At 42.3% G+C, this 18,716-nt stretch overlaps 1 protein-coding gene across 1 annotated transcript in view; it reads left to right on the forward strand.

The window, feature by feature from the left end:
- Window positions 1-18,716, forward strand: part of ANTXR1 (ANTXR cell adhesion molecule 1) — a 223,120-nt gene that overhangs the window by 139,981 nt on the left and 64,423 nt on the right. Inside the window, exon 14 of the mRNA XM_054593556.1 lies at window positions 11,403-11,444. Within this exon, the coding sequence (XP_054449531.1) occupies window positions 11,403-11,444 (42 nt within the window). The remainder of the gene's footprint in view (window positions 1-11,402; window positions 11,445-18,716) is intronic.

An 18,716-nucleotide genomic window follows, 5' to 3' on the forward strand; every position in this document is an offset into this window, starting at 1 on the left:
GGGAAGGAGAAACAAGGTTTAGAAACTAATCCCAAATAGGAGTACAGTGACTAGTATGTGATTTATATGTTTCCAACCTAAAAGTCTAAATGACCTTCGGGGGAAGGGAATGGATACAGAAGGAACCCACAAACCAATGGAACTGAATTACATTAGTTTCATGGGTGTTTGCATTACTATTATGATTTATAACTTACATATATGTTACATGTAATGTTTACGTATCAAATATTACATGACAAAATATATTTAAATCAGTTTAGTAAGTAAAATTCTAGAACTGTGCCCATTTTGTAGGAGGTTGGTGGTATAACAGGAACCCTGAGTAAAAAGATCTGGCTATATTTTGCAAGATAATAAAGTTCCAGGGATTTGTTGCATAACAGTGTGAGTACAGTACATAACACTACTGGAATACGTACTTAAAAATGATTCAGATGATACATTTTACATTTTGGGGGTTTTTTAACCACAATTAAAAGGGGAAAAAAAGATCTTGCAATAAAGTTGCAATTTTGTGCAATTTAACTAAGTGAACCACACTAAGTTAAATCAAATCATCGTGTTTCTGTTCAGATAATGGCAAATATTTGTATTCAGTTTGTTGGGACAGGATAATGTGCATGGATTCAATTTTTCCCTATTCTCTTTTGTTTTGTTGGTAATGGGTTTGTGGGTCTCTTATAAATAATTAGTTTTTAAATAATTTATGTAAAAGATTGTGCTTAACTCACTATTGAATTTTAAGGATAGTTCAACAAATAAGGCCCTTGACCATTTTTAATGACAACTCAAAGGACAAAAATTAATCAAGAAGTTGATGTGCCTTAAATAGAAATAAAAATAAAGTCTTCAAATAATGCTCTCCACACATAACATTTAATTCGTAGGGCCAGACAACCAAGCCTAATAGCACCAAAGGGAGTTACTGACATTTTGTTTAATAGAAACCTGACCAGTATAAGCAGTCCTTAGCCTAGACCCATCATGCTTTCTGGAATCCTACCCAGCCTCCACCCATTCCCATATGGACACTCCTCACTCTGCAGCGTACAAGCTTATTTCTCTAACCCAACACACAGAGCTCAGCCATGGCCTGCCCTCCCATTGGAGTTCTGCTGCACACCCCCACACACCCAGTCTGCTGTCACTTTCACCTTGCCCTGTGGCTTCCCTCCCTCCTTCCTGCCCACTGGCCTCCCAGTTTGCCTTTGAACCCACCCACCACGTGCCCATGCCAGAAAGGCGTAAGCTATCATTAAAGACAAATGATATCGTTAAAGACATTGAGCTCTACCTCTATCAGTTAAAGGTAGATCCTTTTAACCTTAATTTCCTCACATAAAAATTTAGAAAATTGGAATCATAGTGTCTCTAAGGTTGCTCCTTTGTATTTTTACCTTCTGTAAATGAGTCTACTCTTCCCCTTCAAGATTCCCTGGCCTGTGGTTCTCAAACCCAGTTATATATCAAAACCACTGGAGGATTATATGATGCATGTGATCAGGGGCAGCATTTACAGACTACAGCCACAGAGCACTAGTAGCTACAAGACATGAATAGGTAGACTTCCGAGCAAGGGGTGTTTAGACAATAAGTTTGAAAGACACCATTAAATTCAGTCTCCACTACAGGACTTCTCAGAAGCTTTAGCAGGATAATTGGCATTGTGAATTTTGACCCTGCGAACCCTTCCTTGGCCTATCCCTACCCCCACAGGTTGACATACTAACATCTGAAAGGACACTAGTATTCTGCCAAAAACAGTTTAGAAAACATAACCCTAGAAAATGTCCAAGCAGCTGATTCCTCAGTTCTGAGGTACAACCTCTTTCCTGCCCTCCTCGTAGGAGGCTGTGTCATTGCCAACGAGCTTGAACATGCTATAAATTTGATCAACACATCCTAGTCCCTGTATGCCCTGCTCGGATTTCTCAGGCACTGCCAGTGCTGGCCTCACCTTACCTATACCCCAGGCAGACCAGACACTACTCCTCCAAGTCTCTGAATCCACAGATGTGTTCCACTGTCTCAGAGTTTTACAGGGACTCTGTCATATCATCTAATGGAGGACATGCCTATCTATTCTTTTAAGTTACTGTGTGTAGACTTGAATTTCCAATCTGCAACTTACCAGTTTTGTGCTATTTGCCCTCCGTTCCCTCATCTATTAAATGGAATGGTATTATTTGCTTCATAGGGTTATATCAAAGAGGGTTGGATAACTGTGGCTCTTGGGCTAAATCTCACCTACCACTTGTTTTTGTAAATAAAGTTTTATTGGAACACAGCCACACACACAAAATAAATAAGTTACCATGTAAATCACTTAGGCTTTATCAGCTAATGTGAAAATTTCTGCCATTACCCTCACTTTAGTTATTGGTGAATTGGGGCTTTTAAACAGTCCCAGTCTTAAGGAAGATGATACAAGAGGCCAAAAATGATTTTGAGTTCCAACTGCCAAAAAAAAATAGTGAGTTTATTTCTTTGAAAATTTTTTGTGCTACATTCTAGATCAATACCCTTGGAATTTATCTTTGATTCAGGTGTACTTGGCCAGCATTAACCCACTCTAATAAACTATGAGGTTTCTATTATATTTATACTGTTTGTATAGTAGTAAGGTTCATTTATCTACCATCGGCTAACACCTCATACTTTGTAGACATTTTCCACATCTAGTCACCTATTTTCCCTTGGTTTCTTGATTTTAATTAGAAGTATATTTATTATAAGGACTAAGAATCAGAGTGCAAGTCTAGAATGTAAAGAGTGAAAGCAAGCAACCCCTTCAGTCTGAGACATTAAAGCCTCATTAGACAGGTTTTCAGATCTCGATTGGCCTTCCTTCTGTCCACAGTTCTATTCTGATGGCCCTTCTTCCCACAGAACCTATGAAGCCAGGGCAGCAGCAGTGCAGCTGGTGTTAAGAATCAGCCTAGTAGTCCCAGGACATGCAGTATCTTAAATCAAAAGCTCCAAATATCTTTAGCTAACCCCTCTGAACAAGCAGGTGGTAATCATTTGTGAAAAATTAATTACTCTTAACTGGTGATACAGTAGACTACAAAACAAAACAAAACTCCTGGGGGAAAAAACTAATGAAATGTGTCTTAAATGCACAGTCAGGCTCACCAGAAGATAGGGGACATTTCCAAGGCCAAAATAAAGATAGATCTGGAAATCTGATGGTTAGGTGACCTTAAAGCAATGGCAGTCCTAGGGAGAGATTTTCTGATCTTAATAACCTAGGCATCTGGTCTAATAGTCTTACTAGGCTCAGAAAAGTTTGGGTGTTGGAATCGAGTCTTCTGCTTAAAACTGGGACCTTGAGTGAAAGAATGGGCTATGAGTTTGGTGGGGGTGTATGTGTCCTTAAGAATTCAGAACTATAGCCTCTCAGTTTTAGAGTTCAACTGTATACTATTTGGGGTTCTGTAAATTACAAGCTGAGAAGGTCATAGTTTGGAAGTATTTGGGAATCTGCAGAAGGAAATTTGAATCCTCTCTGGCAAATTTGTCCCTCAACCCAGTCTTCAAAAGATTCCCATAGGTAAAGGCAAACTACACATGAGCTCATAATCCAAAATTACCAAAAACCCAAGGAATATTATTACTCAGGCTCTTTGGGGTTTTACTATACATGGAAACACAAAGACTAGCAGTCAGATGAGGAAGTCAGGCCCTGCCAACGGTTTCTCCTTTTCTGTCTCCAAAGATAACAACAATTGTTAAGTAGCAGATACACTGAAACTTGCCTAAATACCATCATTTCTCCTATAAAATGAAGGCTGCTCCTAAAAATATAACTGCATATGGAACGGGAGAAAGAGGTTCAGAGCAGAACCTTATAGAACTGTACACTTTTAAAAATTAAGAATAAATTCAAAACTTCCACCATTTTAAGCATCTTAAATTTTTAATTAAAATAGTGCTACAGTAAATACACTTTTCCTTGATTTTTAAAAAGTAAACACATGAAGCTTCCTGGTGGACAGGAGTGTGATGTAGCACTGTGGCTCTGAGTTACAGCTACACAACGGAAGGAAGGACATTCTTAGATCTAAGTGTCACGACAACAGAGGTGAAGACTCTGACTCATTGTCTTGTTATTCCTCTGCTCCAGCTTAAAATAGAAATCCAGCTTTTGTTGTTTTGCCAAGTTTCTCTTTTCATAACAAAGAAAAAAACCTATTTGTGTGGTTCCAAATAAGACCAACGCCATGCAAGTACTATTCTGCTGTTGTCAGCATTACAGCCTTTTCTTTAAACATGGTATGTGTTTTGATCCCCTTTAAAGCAGACAGTAGCTGCACGAGGTCATTGACCTTTCTTTGGCTCTTCACTCTGGCCTCTGATGAAGCCCATGGTGGGTTCCTTTACTCTCCATTTCACAAGCTTCTCCTCCATAAGCTTAAGGCTTTCCTCCTTCATTCAGTCGCTAGATTCTTGTAACCAGGATACACACATTTGAGGATGCTGTATTAAATGCTTTCATAAAGAAAAGTACACAGCTCAGGTGTGTGACATATGAGAAGAGACCAAAAACCCCAGAATTATCTCGTGGAGGGCAGGTCCCTTGTAGTACAGGCTTCCCCCACTAGGTGAGTGTTCTAGGAACCCATCTGTGTCAGTGTACCAGTTGGTGTCATTGTAAAAGGCTGTGTTAGGCTTCTGTGATTTTTTTTTAAACTCTTTCAATGCATTTGCCCATTTCAGAAAGGGTGATTTACAACTGCACTTGGCCACACCGCACTGTCAGCAGTTTTTGACCCAATTAACGGCATGATCCCATGCCCCACCCTCCATATGCACCCAATCTCGTGCTCCAAGCAACTCTCTTTTGTTTCCTCAGATGAAAAAAGTCCTCAAAGGGAAACACTTTGCTGATGTGGAAGAGGTAAAACAAAAAAGGGATGAAAATCCATGAGTTCAAAAACTGTTCTGAGCAGTGGGAAAAAGTCTTTATAGGTGCAGTAAATGGAGAGTACTTTGAAGGTGACTAAAGTTTAAACATGTAAGAATAAATACATAATGTTATATAAATAAATTCTGTTTTGGGGGGTTCCCCCTCATATATGTGCATTGCACAAGGGTAAGCGGAAGTGAGAAAGCAGATAAGATGTACACAGGTTTTGTATATTCCTCCCAGGTCACTACTGGCAGCTGGCTAGCATCCTCACATTCACCTGGGATTACTCAGTGGCACCAAATATAACTTCACACTTTAAAATGGTTGTTATGTTATATGAATTTTACCACAATCAAAAAACTCTCTCTCTCTCTCTCTCTCCCCCACACACACACAAACATATAATTTTCTCCTTTACCTCATGAAAAAAAATCATATTTTGAGCTAATATGACTTCAACAGTTTAGTGATTTTATTACCCAGTTTATTTACCCCAGGTGAACCAGGTAACATATTATATACTTGTATTGTAACCAGAGAGACTATATGTCTTGTTTTCAAATGTTTAGGAAGCTCTTTTAGAAATTTAGAAATGGGACACTAGGCTAGAAAATGAATTTTTGAACCACAGGATAAGTGAATTTACTTGGAGGTGGGGGATAGGGGATAGAATAGGGTAGAGATTGTGCCAACAAAGTGCCATAATTAACTATGAGTCCAACCCATGACTCTAATGAGATCCCCATGATGCATCCAAGTGTCATACTGAACCCTTAGCAGTTAGGACTGTCAGCGTGTTAATCACTAAAGAAATCTTTGTATGGAAGTGCTTATCTGAGAGGCAAGGAAGTTTAGAATAATCAGAAATGCTTCCTTTACTTTTTACATTATAAGAACGCATACATGTTCATTCTAGAAATGGTGGCTGAGTAACGAGCACTGACCATGTGTCAGGAAATGAAAGCTGACTGAGTATGCCCATGCCTTCTAGAGGCTTAGAGTCCAGGGCAGCAGAAAGAGATGCAAATGAAGTTCAGTGGGTTAACTGCCATGGTACAGACGGTAAAAGGTAAGAGCTATATCCCTAATTCCCAGGCCACCATCCACTTGGGGTTGTTTCAGGGCTGGATGTGGGAGTCCAGGCCAGCTCTGCACGCAGATGGGCACAAGCACTTGCAAGCAAGAGAATGCTTGCAAACATCGCTGAGATAGGTCTGTCTTCCCCCAGCATGGGGCTCATGGGCAATATCGACCCCATCGTTCCTGACAGTAGAGCAGGGACACCATAATTTTTAGACTGAAACATTTTCAAAGCTAGTGTTTCTAATCAGCCATAAGCAACTCTTAACAGTACACTCCTAGGAATGTCTGACTTGAAGCAAAACATGTCCCCACATATGTGATTGAGATATGACATTGTTAGATATCAGCTAATTCATAGTTTTCAAAGTGTGGTCCATGGACAAACAATGTGAGTGTTATTTAGGAACTTTATAGCAATGCAAAGAGCCAGCTCCGGACTGCTGAGAAACTCGGGGATGCAGCCCAGAAATCTGTTTTTTAGAAAGCCCTCAATGCAACTCAGATACTTGATAAAGTTTAAAACTATGGAAGTAATTCAAATTAGAGGGAAAAAAATGCCTTATTTTGTATAGAATAGTTATCTTAAGCTGATCTCTTGGACTTCGCCTGGACAACAGAATTGGCTATGTGTCATACGAAGTACCTTTGCCTTAAGAGAACCACTCCTTCGGTGTAGAGGAGCTTGCAGGAGATGCCCCTTACCCGGCTCAGGCAAAAATGGCACAGACACTGAATACAATTTAAGAAGAAAGAGCCTCCAAAAGGTCCCCTATATTTTTCCACTTCTCATGCCATAAGATGGGCATCTGTCTAAAATGAGCTCCTACAGCTTAGCCTACAGTCAACTGCTGTCACAGAGTGAAGAGAGGAGAAAGATAAAGAGAAGAAATGTGAAGTTGTGATGATGGAAACAGAGCAGGGGAAATAGCCAGGCCTGGTGTCTGCCAGTCCCTCATGCAGCATGTTGCCCTGACTCAGGACTATAAGCAGAACATCTAATAAACCAGTGTGGCTACACATGGGAGGAGGAAGAGGTGCCCACATTATAAACTGCGGAGACTGCATTCTGCATCCCCTTGCACAGAACCGTAGCAGCAGAGTTAGCAAGAACCAACCAAGTGACAAGGATAAAAACATGCAAGCTAGGAACTAAACGTGGATACTACTAGAGATATAGAAATAAGCAAAATAAACTCACTGGTGCTTTATTTCACCTGAACATTTTGTAAACATAAATTTTAAGAAAGGGCTTTATGGAGACCTAAATAGTTGAACTTAACTTTTAAAACCAAAGTAAGGTCTCTAGGTGTCAAACAGGACCAGAGCACACGTAATCTTTCTCCTGTATTCATGCCATGCTAACTGTATCTGCACATCTTCCATCATTACCATTTCCAACAACCAAACTAAGAGATGTGCCTAAAAACTTTATTTTGTTTTGACTTACAGTTGCCAGTAAGATTTCAATTTAATAAGATTTTACCTGATTTTTTTTGTGGCTTTCTTTCCCTGACCTACACAATAGTCTTGGTCAAATCTGGCCCCATTCATGTATGCCTAAGCAAAGATGGATAAAGTCAGGGCTAAAATCACTGATAAGTAGGGGGAGGAGAAATATCTCCCAATCCATAGCAGAGATAGTTTCAAGAGATTCTCAGGTAGTGACGGAACAATAATAGAAGTTCTACATTCCACCTCATTTTTTTTACTCCCTTTTATCTCACCAGTCCAACCATCAATGCCAAAGGGACTCTAGAATAGCTACTCCAAAGGAGCAAATGGTCACTTTCTGCCCATCCAAAATATCTAACCTAAAAATGACCTTAAGTGAAGAAGTAACACTGGCCTCGAGAAGGGAAATATCAAAAATGTCCCCAGATTTATCCCCAGGACTGCCATTTGATTCTACCATGTTGTGCTTATGTTTGTTGAGGAATTTTCCTTTTAAATAGTTTATTAAGGATCTCTTCAAGCTTATCCATCTTTTATTTGTTCCTTCTATGAGGAAGGAGCTGACGAGCCTGCCCACAACCAAGAAGAAGCTCCTGGAACCTTCTAAGAAGGGAACAGACCAGGCCAAGCCTAAGCTTGGTAGTGCTCAGCGATTCTAGTTTGCATTCTTGTTGGAAATACTTTCTAGTTATACTAGCTGGAAGCAAAGAATTATGCAATTACTCCTTTAATTACAGCTAAAAGTGCTGCAAAAATCACTGGGTTACCTGAGACCCCATAAACAGGACCTTGCCTGTTCTGTGAGGTCACAGGAGACTCCCCAGGGGGAGAGTATTTACTGGTGATCTACTGAATGAATAGGTGTTAACGGGGTGTGTACAGCTGTGCAGATAAAGTAGAAAGCGATAGCAAGCATTTAGGAAGAAAACACTACAAGTAAGAAACAGCAAGGCACATGGAAGGAAAATGAAGATGACCCAGAAGCTGAAGTGCAGACGTGAAGGGGGCAGTGAAGTGAGGTGGAAAGGTGTGGGGCTATATCATGCAGGCCTGTGGGGTGGGGACAGTTAGCATTAGAGCAGCCATGGGCCATTCTGAGCCCAGCAAGGCTTCAGTGGTGCCAAGGGCTCAAGAGTAATGCAGGCTGCTGCCCATATGCTCTTCCAGGCAATGTGGGCTCTGGCCCTTCCGGGGTGGGGGAGGTTTAGTGGGGGCTTAAGTGGAGAGGGCTGATGTGTCCCTGTGCCTAGGTTACTTCTTTGGGTGGCCTGTGTGCTGATCTTTGCAGCAGGATTTGGCCCGCTTGCAGACAGCCCATCCAGCTTCAAGGCTTGGAATAATCATCTCATGACCTCAACTTAGCCTGTCTAGATCACACTTTGAAACATTCTCCTGCCATCCTATGGGCGAGTCGTTCCTTGCTCCCAATGGAAGACTGGTGGTGGGAGAGGGAGGGCTTTTGCAGCACTGGGAAGACTTCTTCCTCATTCCTGCTGAATATAGCCAGACAGCCAACCAATGAAACCAGATTGGAAGTGCCTAAATTCTATTTACCTGAACATGGTGGCATTTTTCCAGAAGTTCAGGTGCCCAATTTACAACATGTCAGCATGAAATTCTGGATTATAAATTAGTCCACCTTTGATTAATACTAAATTGTGTATTTTGGCATTGTCTTTTGGTTTCCTCTTGGACCATTGCTGGATGCAGAATTCAGTAAATACCCCATATGATACCTTGAATGGCAACCCACGGATGGGTTGGTGGGCCACCTCGTGCTGCACTTCCTTGCTGATGTCCTGTGTTTGCATATATGTGCTGAAACATACTGCTGCTGACCCCCGATAGCCCCTGGCCCCTGTCTGAGCACCAGCCTCCTATCTCATTCATTTATGAAGCTCTGACATCTAGGATGCTCCATCTGGAAATGAATGTACACAGCCATTTAGTATATACAGGGGGTTAAGTGAAACCTTTGCTAAAAATGTAATAAAGACAAGATACAGAGACCACCAGAAAGGGAAAGGAAAACAATAATAATAGTATGCACCATCAATTGAACACCCACTGTGTACCAGATGTTTTACAACATTATTGCTCATCATGACCTAATTCCTGCAAGGTTAGTGTTATTGTTCCCATTTAACAGATGAGGGCAGTGGGGCTCAGGGAGGTTCAAGGACTGATCAAATCCTCACAGTAAGAAAAAAGCAAGCCTGGGGTTCCTTTGACAACTCCATTGTGCTGCCATGCAGTGAGGGAGGAAGCTGGTCGCCCTGTGAAGACAAAAGCTCAGCTGCTCTGCACTGAACCACTACATACCCGGGGTCCTTACCGTGCACATTGCCCACAGCACCCCTGTCACCATCCATCTGTTCCCAAATACCCTGCCCCCTCTCGCCCCCCTCATTAACCATGCCCAAAGAGGAGACACATTCTAGATTGTTGCCCCCTCACCTCTCCCTCCTGTTCCCAGGCATTTCCTGTTTTTAAATCAGCACTGCCTCTGGGATGATGGGAAATCAGCATTGGGCAGTAATGGCCCTCCCCAGAGACTGCTGTGAAGAATTCGTAGCCAGTGTTGAGTGGGTGAGCAAAATCACCCGCTTCAAGCTTTCCAAAAACCTTCAGCAGGCTTCCCAGAACGGCCAGGAAGTGGAGGCAGATGAAATGATAGTTTGAAATCCCTGGAGATCTTAGCCTTTGCCTCTTAATTAATTGAATCCTGTCCTTGTAGATGACTGGAGTTTCAGTCCCCTAGCTGATGTTAATAGAGCCTCAAGTCAGGAGCCTGTCTCTGCGTACAGAGATGACATTACAGATAATGGTAGCATGGATGATAACTGTAAGAATCAGAGCCCAGTGAGATCCCAGAATGATCATTAAGCCAAAGGTGATATGTGCCTAGTTGGGAAGAGTTTGATGCCCAGTATGCAATCTGCCCTGCAACCTGGAGAACTCTCCAACTAGATTAAGGAGCTGGTCCTGTGGGCAATGCCTGAGCATTCATCCACAAGTGGTCCACACCAGCCCTGACACTAAGACATCAAAAGATACAGATTGAGCTTTGTACTTATCAGAATCCCCCCTAAAGAAAAGGACTGTATGCGGGTGAGCCAAAATAAGCTTGGGATGAGAGGAGGGAGCCAGCAAAAGACATGGTAGAATCACAGGAGATAATGGCCGAACTGCCTTGTAAAAGACTCTGAATCTAGGTAACTACAAGGGCTTTCCTTGTATGAATGCAGTGTGCAAGGTGGGGACAAGAGTAAGGAGAGGCTGCTTACTGGCACCCAGCTGCCCTTCTTCCCTGCCCTTCTCCCATGTGTCACTCATTCTCTCATTAGTTGCAAGGGGCTAGTTGTTGCGTGTCCAGAGTGTCCACGATGATAAGGCAATTGCAGAACACATTCTTATAATATCGTTATGTAAATCTTTGACCCTTAAAGTTCAGGGCCCTGAAAAAATCCCAGGCTACCCCTTCTTTGCTGCCCACTGTTGGGAATCGGTCTGCCTGACCACTACACCATACACCCTCCCTTGATGGGTACCACTTGGAGCAATGATAGTTAACAGAACTACCAACAGCTTGAGTGTGGTTTATACCTGACTCATCTCTGCAACACCATATTAACCTCTGTCAGGTACAATTGTTTGTTAAACATGCAGCTGTTTGGATGGACAGATGGATGAATGATTTCATGTATGAATGACTGGGTGAAAAAAATGAGTGAGTAAATTTTCAAGAGACCTGTGGTAAGAGATGAAACTGTTACCTGTGAAACGGTTTTTTCTCTATTCAAAACTACAACAGACAGAATTGAGAATGGGACCCTCTGCTTGGACCCCATGGTAGTTATGGCCACACTACCAAGGCACCTGTTGAGAGCAGGCCTCTTGGAAAGCAGATGGCTGGAGATTTTCACTGACTTGTTCTTTCTTTTCTTTTCAGATTATCAAAGAGATCCCTCCACCCCCTGCTGAGGAAAGTGAGGTGAGTGACCAGAGAAGGGTGTAGCCGCATGGACAGGGTGGTAGAGTGGGGCAGAGAACTAGATGGGCTGGCCTGAGCCTCAGGCCCCTGCAAAGCAGAGCTAAGTCAGGCCCGGGCTCCCAGAACATATGAAGCAGCAGGGAGGGAGGCCTTTGGCTCTTTCCTAACCCAAGATGAACAGGAACTGAACTAAACTGGCAGTCACAGACAGGTGGTTTTGGAAGGTTTCCTCTTTGCAAAGATAGCATTTGAGATGCAAACAAAAACATTTTTATCAATACAATTATTTGGAGCTCCAGGGTACTGATTTTTCCTCTGAAAGAGACATTTTAGGGATCTCTTCTCCCTGCAGAGACTTTTGCTTTATGTGTGTAGATCAGGGAAAATCAGTGACTCTGGGAACAGCCTGCCAAAGTATGCCATTGATCTTTAATTTAAAACAATGTTATGTAAAGATTTGCCAGGCAGTAATAAAAATATATTGGAAGGGGATATGCTAATATCCCGTCCTTGCTCTCAAATCCTCATCATCTGTTGCAAGGAAGAAAAATATCTTAGACTCCACCATAAATTGGCCCTTAAGAAGTTCGCCTGCGGTAAAAGGGAGGCATTAAAGGCTGATGGTGAGAAGGAGCACCAGGGGGCAGGAGTGCCTGGCTAGTGGCTTTCCTGGCGCTCTGATCGCTCCCAGGAGAGCTGGCCTCCCTGGATGCAACACTCACCAGCTTAGAGCCAGGGTACACATCTGAAAACCGAGTGGGACCAAAAGCTGCATTGATGAGGTTTCTAGTTCATTGTTCTCAATCCTGAAGGTCTGTTGTGTGCAAACCAAGTACCACCCCCTCATCATTTCTCTTCCCAATGCCTTTGTCAAGTTTCCTACATACAGAAAGAGTAATGATTAAATTTAAAATTCCATGTGTCTCTTATATCCTCAGCCATATGCATGGAAGCCAAGAGATTTAATAGCTGCCATCAATTAAAGCACATCTTGTTGGAATGCTAACTTTCTGCCCAGAAATCAGGGAAGGAAATTACACTGCTGTGCAAAGAGAAGGGGTGGGGGGAAACCATCTTTACATCCACGAAAGCCTTTTCCTAATCCTTCAAGAGAAAGAACCATGGTTAGTTCCACAGGTTGGCTGTGTTCCTGTCGTGTGCAGCTGCCTCTCATAGTTCCAAAAGAAAAATAGGTCAAGAAACTCCCCTGATGAGGTTGGTCCATTTGCCCTAAAGGGAGGGTTCTCTTCCCTCATTATGTTCAGTTTGAGGAGTAGTTGACGTTTCTTCTTGTGCTAGTTCTGCACTTGCCTTTGGAAGGTGATGTGGCAGCTTCTACGGCCAAAATGTACCAGGGGACTTAGGTACAAGACCATGGGGTACAACTCCAGACCCCAGCATCTAGAATAGGACTCCACACACAGAACAGTTCAATAAGCATGTGTAGAATGAACAATTTGGGGGGAGGAAAAAATGCTCAAACCAGAAAAATACAAAGAAAGAATAGCTGAAAGCAAGAGAAGTACTTGAGTTTTTCCAGATTCTTCTCATATTCTTAGAGAAGTTTCACCTGAAGAAGGCAGACCTGGTTTCTGAAACAGAATGACAACCTTGGGATACTGGAGGTTTAAAGGGTTGTGTTAGACCCAAACGAGCTTCCGTGCTGGCGGGGCGGGCTGCGGGCCGTGCTGATTACCTTCGCATGTGTCTTGGCCCTGACAGTCCCCTGGCCCTGGAAGTGAAGCAGCCCTAATCTCCTTCCTAATGTGTTTTGGCAGAAAAAAAAATAAAGAAATCCCACAGAAACAGATAATATATCTTAGCCCATACAGAGTATTTTATAGTATAAAGTTATATTGCATGAATTATGCAATGCCCTGGAAATAAGAGTCTGAATCTAGACAACCGTCTTTACTCCAGCTCCTTGTGTTCAAATCCCACCAGTTTTTCAAGGACAGCTCATGTGCTATAAGCCACACTGTGATTCCTTCCATCAGAACTAATTTCTCTTTTCTCTGCACTCCCAGGGTGTTGTTTTTTTTTTTTACTGACTCTTCCTTCTGCACCAAAGTTTAAGACCATTAGCTACCTAAAGATCGAGATCTATAGATTTAATTAATCTTTGTCTTATCCCCAAAGAGCTTAACATGTTGTCTAACACTCTGCCATTTATATATATGAACAAGTTACATATCATTTATCCCAACTTTCATCAGATCTATGAGCATTGTATCCCAAGGGAAGAATATCTACTGTTTAAATAACTGAACTTCAAGAATGAACATAACTTTATAATGTTCTCACAATGATTCTCTTTAATAGGAATATCAACATGCACAATATAAAAAGTTATGGCTTTTTGAGATTCCATGCAAGGAGCAGTGATACTTCTGTATAACTGGAAAACAAAGAAAAATTACTTGAAATTTCCAGATCTCACCAAAAGCAGGGAAGCTCCATTTTAACAACTCAGAGGGGCATTTCTTCTCTAATTGGCAGCACAGTGAGGATTCCTCACTAAGTCTCTAGTTATTCCAAATAATTGGCAGTTTATGGGAGAATGCAACAATGGAGTACTTCAGCTGATGGTTTAGTTCTAAGCAGAATCTTCTTCCATGGATTTTCTGACTCTGAGAGGGAGAGCGATGGGTATTGAAGACATTCACACTGGGTGAATTAACAATCCAGTTAACAATGAGCACCTGCCTTTGAATGATGAACTTATTTCCAATTTTATTATCACACTGATTGATCCTAACAATTTCTTTGAGGCAAGAACTTTTAGATGAAAATAACTCAGTGATGGAAAAATTATATAACCAGCACCAAGCGGCAGTCCTGGCTGTGCCTACACAGACAGGCAGAAGAGCCTCCGACTCCGGGGGGCGGAAGGGCCACACCACCACCAGTGGACATCGACTGCACACCAGTACACACTAACACACGCACACACATAAGTACATGCCAAACAGAAGTCTAGACCAGGCCCAGAACTCAGCATTCAATGCTTCAATAGTTAAAAAAAGAATCACTGCTTCTTTAAAAAATGCCCTGTCCTTTATTGAAGAATGCCACCAAATTCGTGCGTCATCCTGAATCGTTATGGGTGTGTGAATAGTTATGATGGTTCTATGACATGTTACGAAGCTCAGAACAAGAAAATCTTGGGTCATTTGGAATTTGTTTTTATATACAGAAGTGTTGCTGGATTTTTCAGTTCATTCCTATGAGTTAATCTCTAAGACTGACACTGAGGGTGACTTCCTGGCTCATCCCCAGAGTCTTCAGATAAGACAGACAACCAGTTCTACTTTAGGTTCAGCCCTTCAGAATCTCCTGAGCCTAGGAGTTCTGTGGCCTTTGTCCTTTACTTGCTTCATGTCATCACCCTCACAAAACTTACTCCTCTATAAAGGTAAACGATCTTGTTGACAGCTGCATCGCCTTTATTTTCCTCAAAATATAACACCATGCTGGCAAGCAGGGGTCTCAGCTACTGTTACCTGTGTAAGTGACTGAAGGATGGGCTATCAGGGCTTGTCATAGGATTTAAGATGTGTTCCAGTTCAATGAAATTTTAAATGAATTCAAAGGCTGATTTAAAACTATTTCCTTGGGCTCAATTCTGTTTCTGCTACATTCTCCTCTCCATAAATAGTCCCTCTGGTACCTGCAGTGAATTGGGGGTGAGAGCCTGTTCAGGTCAAGCTGGCCACCTGGATATCAGAAAAGCAGGAATGTTAAAGAACTTGTAGACTTAATCTAAGAGGGACACCACATGCACAACTCCAGGGGGATCTGTTGACATCAAGTCTGCAGTGTTGTCCGGGCACAGTCAATATGGAGGAATAAGGCAGCCCTAGGATCAGAGATCTCACCCTTCTATTCACTGGTTTGCTTAATCACCAATAGTTAGATATTTGTTGAGTGAGGGAAGGTCACTACAAGGAGCTGTAGGGAACACAAGAAGGGAGTATTGAATCCTCTGGGGAGTCAGGGAGATCTTCACAGAATAGGTTACATTTGAGCCACATCTTAAAAGATAGGTAGAAGAAGTGGAGACCGGTATTACAAGCATACAAGCTGTGAATGTTGACACGTGGAGCTGTTCAAAAACCTGACATGACTGGAAAGACGGAAAAGTTCAGCGTCTGAGGGCAGCACAGGACTAACCCAATCTGAGACTAAGCAAAGTGTGCATCAGACTTCCTAGTCTATACCTATTTCTTTCTAGAGCAGGACTGTGACTGAGGACAGGCAGGTCAGAATGGGCCTCTACTATCTGAGTAATGTGCTGCCACTTGTGTAACCCAAACATCAGCCAACTGGACGTCTGGAGTTACCCCATCCTTTAAGATGTAAACACTAACTTCCCCTGCTGGGAAACCAGCACTCTTCCCTAATCTCTGCGGTTTTTCCAGCACCGCTAACTTCTGTTTCTTGCTTCTCCTGTGATATCCCCTCTTCTTCATTTGCTAGACAACACCTAACAAACCCGATTGCTACATGCCCCTAAAGGCACCACTGGCAAAAGGCCATTCCACACAGGGACTTTTCCTGAAGGTTTGATAGTACACGGTTACACCACCGTGTAACAGTGCAGCCGATGAATAGTTTCTGACAGAATATTAAGCAGCCTTTTCTTTAGCATCCCCGTCATTCCCGCTGCTGGGAGGTTCTCACAGCAATCCCCTCAGGTGGACCTTGGCAGTTTCCTGGTACCTCAGTTCTACTGTTTTCTGCTGGTCTTCCGCCGACTGCCCACAAACCCGATTCCTGCCACTTTGCTCACACAAATCAAGTCGGCTTACCCAGTCTGTCCTCCCGTAATCAGAGAGGATTTCTGTACTGGTGGTTTTCCACTCCCTGCTACATCGTTGAGGGACAATGTGTGGGGAACTTGCCAAAAGCCCTTGAACTTAATTGGATATAGACATTCACCGCCGGTGCTGCTGATTTTCTTAGTGGAATTGCTGGGGGCTGTGATTTTACTCCACCAATTTTTGGCCAAAGACTCATCAAAGATTCCCTTCTCTCTCATCTGAAGATTGCAAAACCCTTCCATCTCTAAAATGTGTAAACAGAGCCATGGTAACTGCAGGGAAATTCTGACTCTCTCGTTGGTCAAACCTGGGCCTTCGTGTTGTCTTTTTCTGCTGCTATTTGAGTTTGGCAGGCAATCTCGGGTCAGGGGATTCAACGTCAGGCTTGGTGGATCAGGAGCATGTGGAGCTGATTTAAGCCCTGGCATTTCCTGTAATGGGAACACCGGGCTTTGCGCACGCGCAGGAGACTGGCCCCGCCTCCTTACTTAGGCACAGCCCAGAAATGGAGGTGGCAGCGAGTCTTAGGCAAGAAGGGAAGAGATGCGAGGAAGGGCTGCTGGGTATGCAGGTGTGGGGGAAGATCCTAGGACAGGGCATCAGGAGACCAAACCAGAAATGCAACTCAATTCCACCCATCTCTTCATTTCTCTGCATCCGACTGTCCTCTTCTAGGCAATGGAAAGGCTCAGTTACGTAGTCTTCAATGTTTGTCCTCCTGTCGTTTAAAAAAAAATTGGAGATTCATCAAACCAGTTTAGTTCCCTATTGAATAAAGCAGCTTTATTCTTGGAGTCTCGTACACTCTTGGTGCTGCTATATTCGGTTTTGGATAATATAATTTTAGTTATCTCCTTTGGAAAATGGCGCTAGGCCAGGCTTTTTGAAGCCACATTTCATAGATGACACACAGACAACCACATCCGCCTCCAGCGGTAAAGTTTAACCACATATGTAAGATATCCAAGGTTCTTGGTTTGACATCGCAAGCCTTCTGAAAATTATAAGGCAAATTAATGTGAACTACTTTATTATTTGGGGGTTTTGTTTTTATTTTATTATTTTGTAATGTTTTATAGTCATAAATCTTTTTAAATTAGCAGGTACAAGGGGTGAGAAGTAGAGAACTAGCTTTTATTTGATACCATCAGATGGTTGGAAAAGCAAAATGCCAAAGGACAAAACCCAGAACTGCCAACCCTGAGAAACAGTCTAATGAGAGTGAGGCTGCCTGGGCTCAAAGAGCTGGCTCCGTCAGAAACAGGCTAGGTGACCTAAGTCACTCAGCCTCTCTATGCCTTCTCCCAAAATGGGCATAATAGCACCACCTACCTCACTGTCTGTTGTGAGATTCAAGAATGACTGGCACATACATGGTAAAGGATGCATAAGTTCAGCTATGGTTATCACAAATTCACTAAGTGTTTATTGAGCACCTACCGTGTGCTGGATTTCATACAAGAATCCACTCTGCCTTCAGGATTTGCAGTCCCATGTGAAGAAGGACAGATCTGATTTATTTATTTTTGCCATTTTTAAAAAAATTTTTAATTACATAGCAAAATTGACATTTTGGAAGGGACAGTTCTATGAATTTTAACACATGTATACATTCATACAACCAGCACTGTAATCAATATGCAGAACTTTCATGTCATCACAAAGAGCTCCTTGGAGTTCTTCATGCTATCCCTGTATAGTCACTCCCTCACCCCACCCATAAATTCTGGCAGTGACTGCTGACTCTTGTTTTCCTTTATGAGTTCACTATCTTATCTTCCTCTTTCAGCAGAGTATCCCAATGATTGAAACTCCATCAATAATATGAAATTTATGTAGAAAGCAAAAAGGAATTAATAAAGTGATACAAGGATAATTGTATTCATTTCTTAAGGCTGCCATAATAATTATAAACTAGGTGGCTTCAAAACACACACACACACACACACACACACACACACACACACAAACTTCTCTCAATTCTGAAGCCCTTAAAGTCAAAATCTATGTTTTGGCATAGCCCCACTCCTTTAGAGGCTCTTTTCATGGCCTCTTCTAGCTTTTGGTAGCTGTTGGCATTCCTTGGCTTGCAGCAACATCTCTCCCTGCTCCCTGTCCACATTGCCATCCTCTGTGTGAGTCTGTTTGTAAAATCCCCCTTCCTCTCTCTAATAAGACACCTATTACTCTAAAATTCCCATTATAGGGATTATATTAGGAAAAGAGAGAGAAAAAGAGGGAGAAAGTATATTTGAGAAAATAAAGGCTGAAGACTTTCCTAATCTGAGGCAGGAAACGTTCCAGGAAGCACAGGAAGTTCCAAACAAGCTAAACATAAAAATCCCCACACCAACTTAAAAGTTAAAGGTAAAGAGAAAATATTGAAGGCAGCAAGAAGGAGACAAGTCATATAAAATGAAGACAGATGATTTCTGATCAGACTGTCAGC

The sequence above is a fragment of the Pteronotus mesoamericanus genome, unplaced genomic scaffold (genome assembly GCF_021234165.1).
Source record: "Pteronotus mesoamericanus isolate MK-2021 breed Mesoamerican mustached bat unplaced genomic scaffold, CSHL_Meso_final scaffold_45, whole genome shotgun sequence".
Classification (NCBI taxonomy): Eukaryota; Metazoa; Chordata; class Mammalia; order Chiroptera; family Mormoopidae; genus Pteronotus; species Pteronotus mesoamericanus.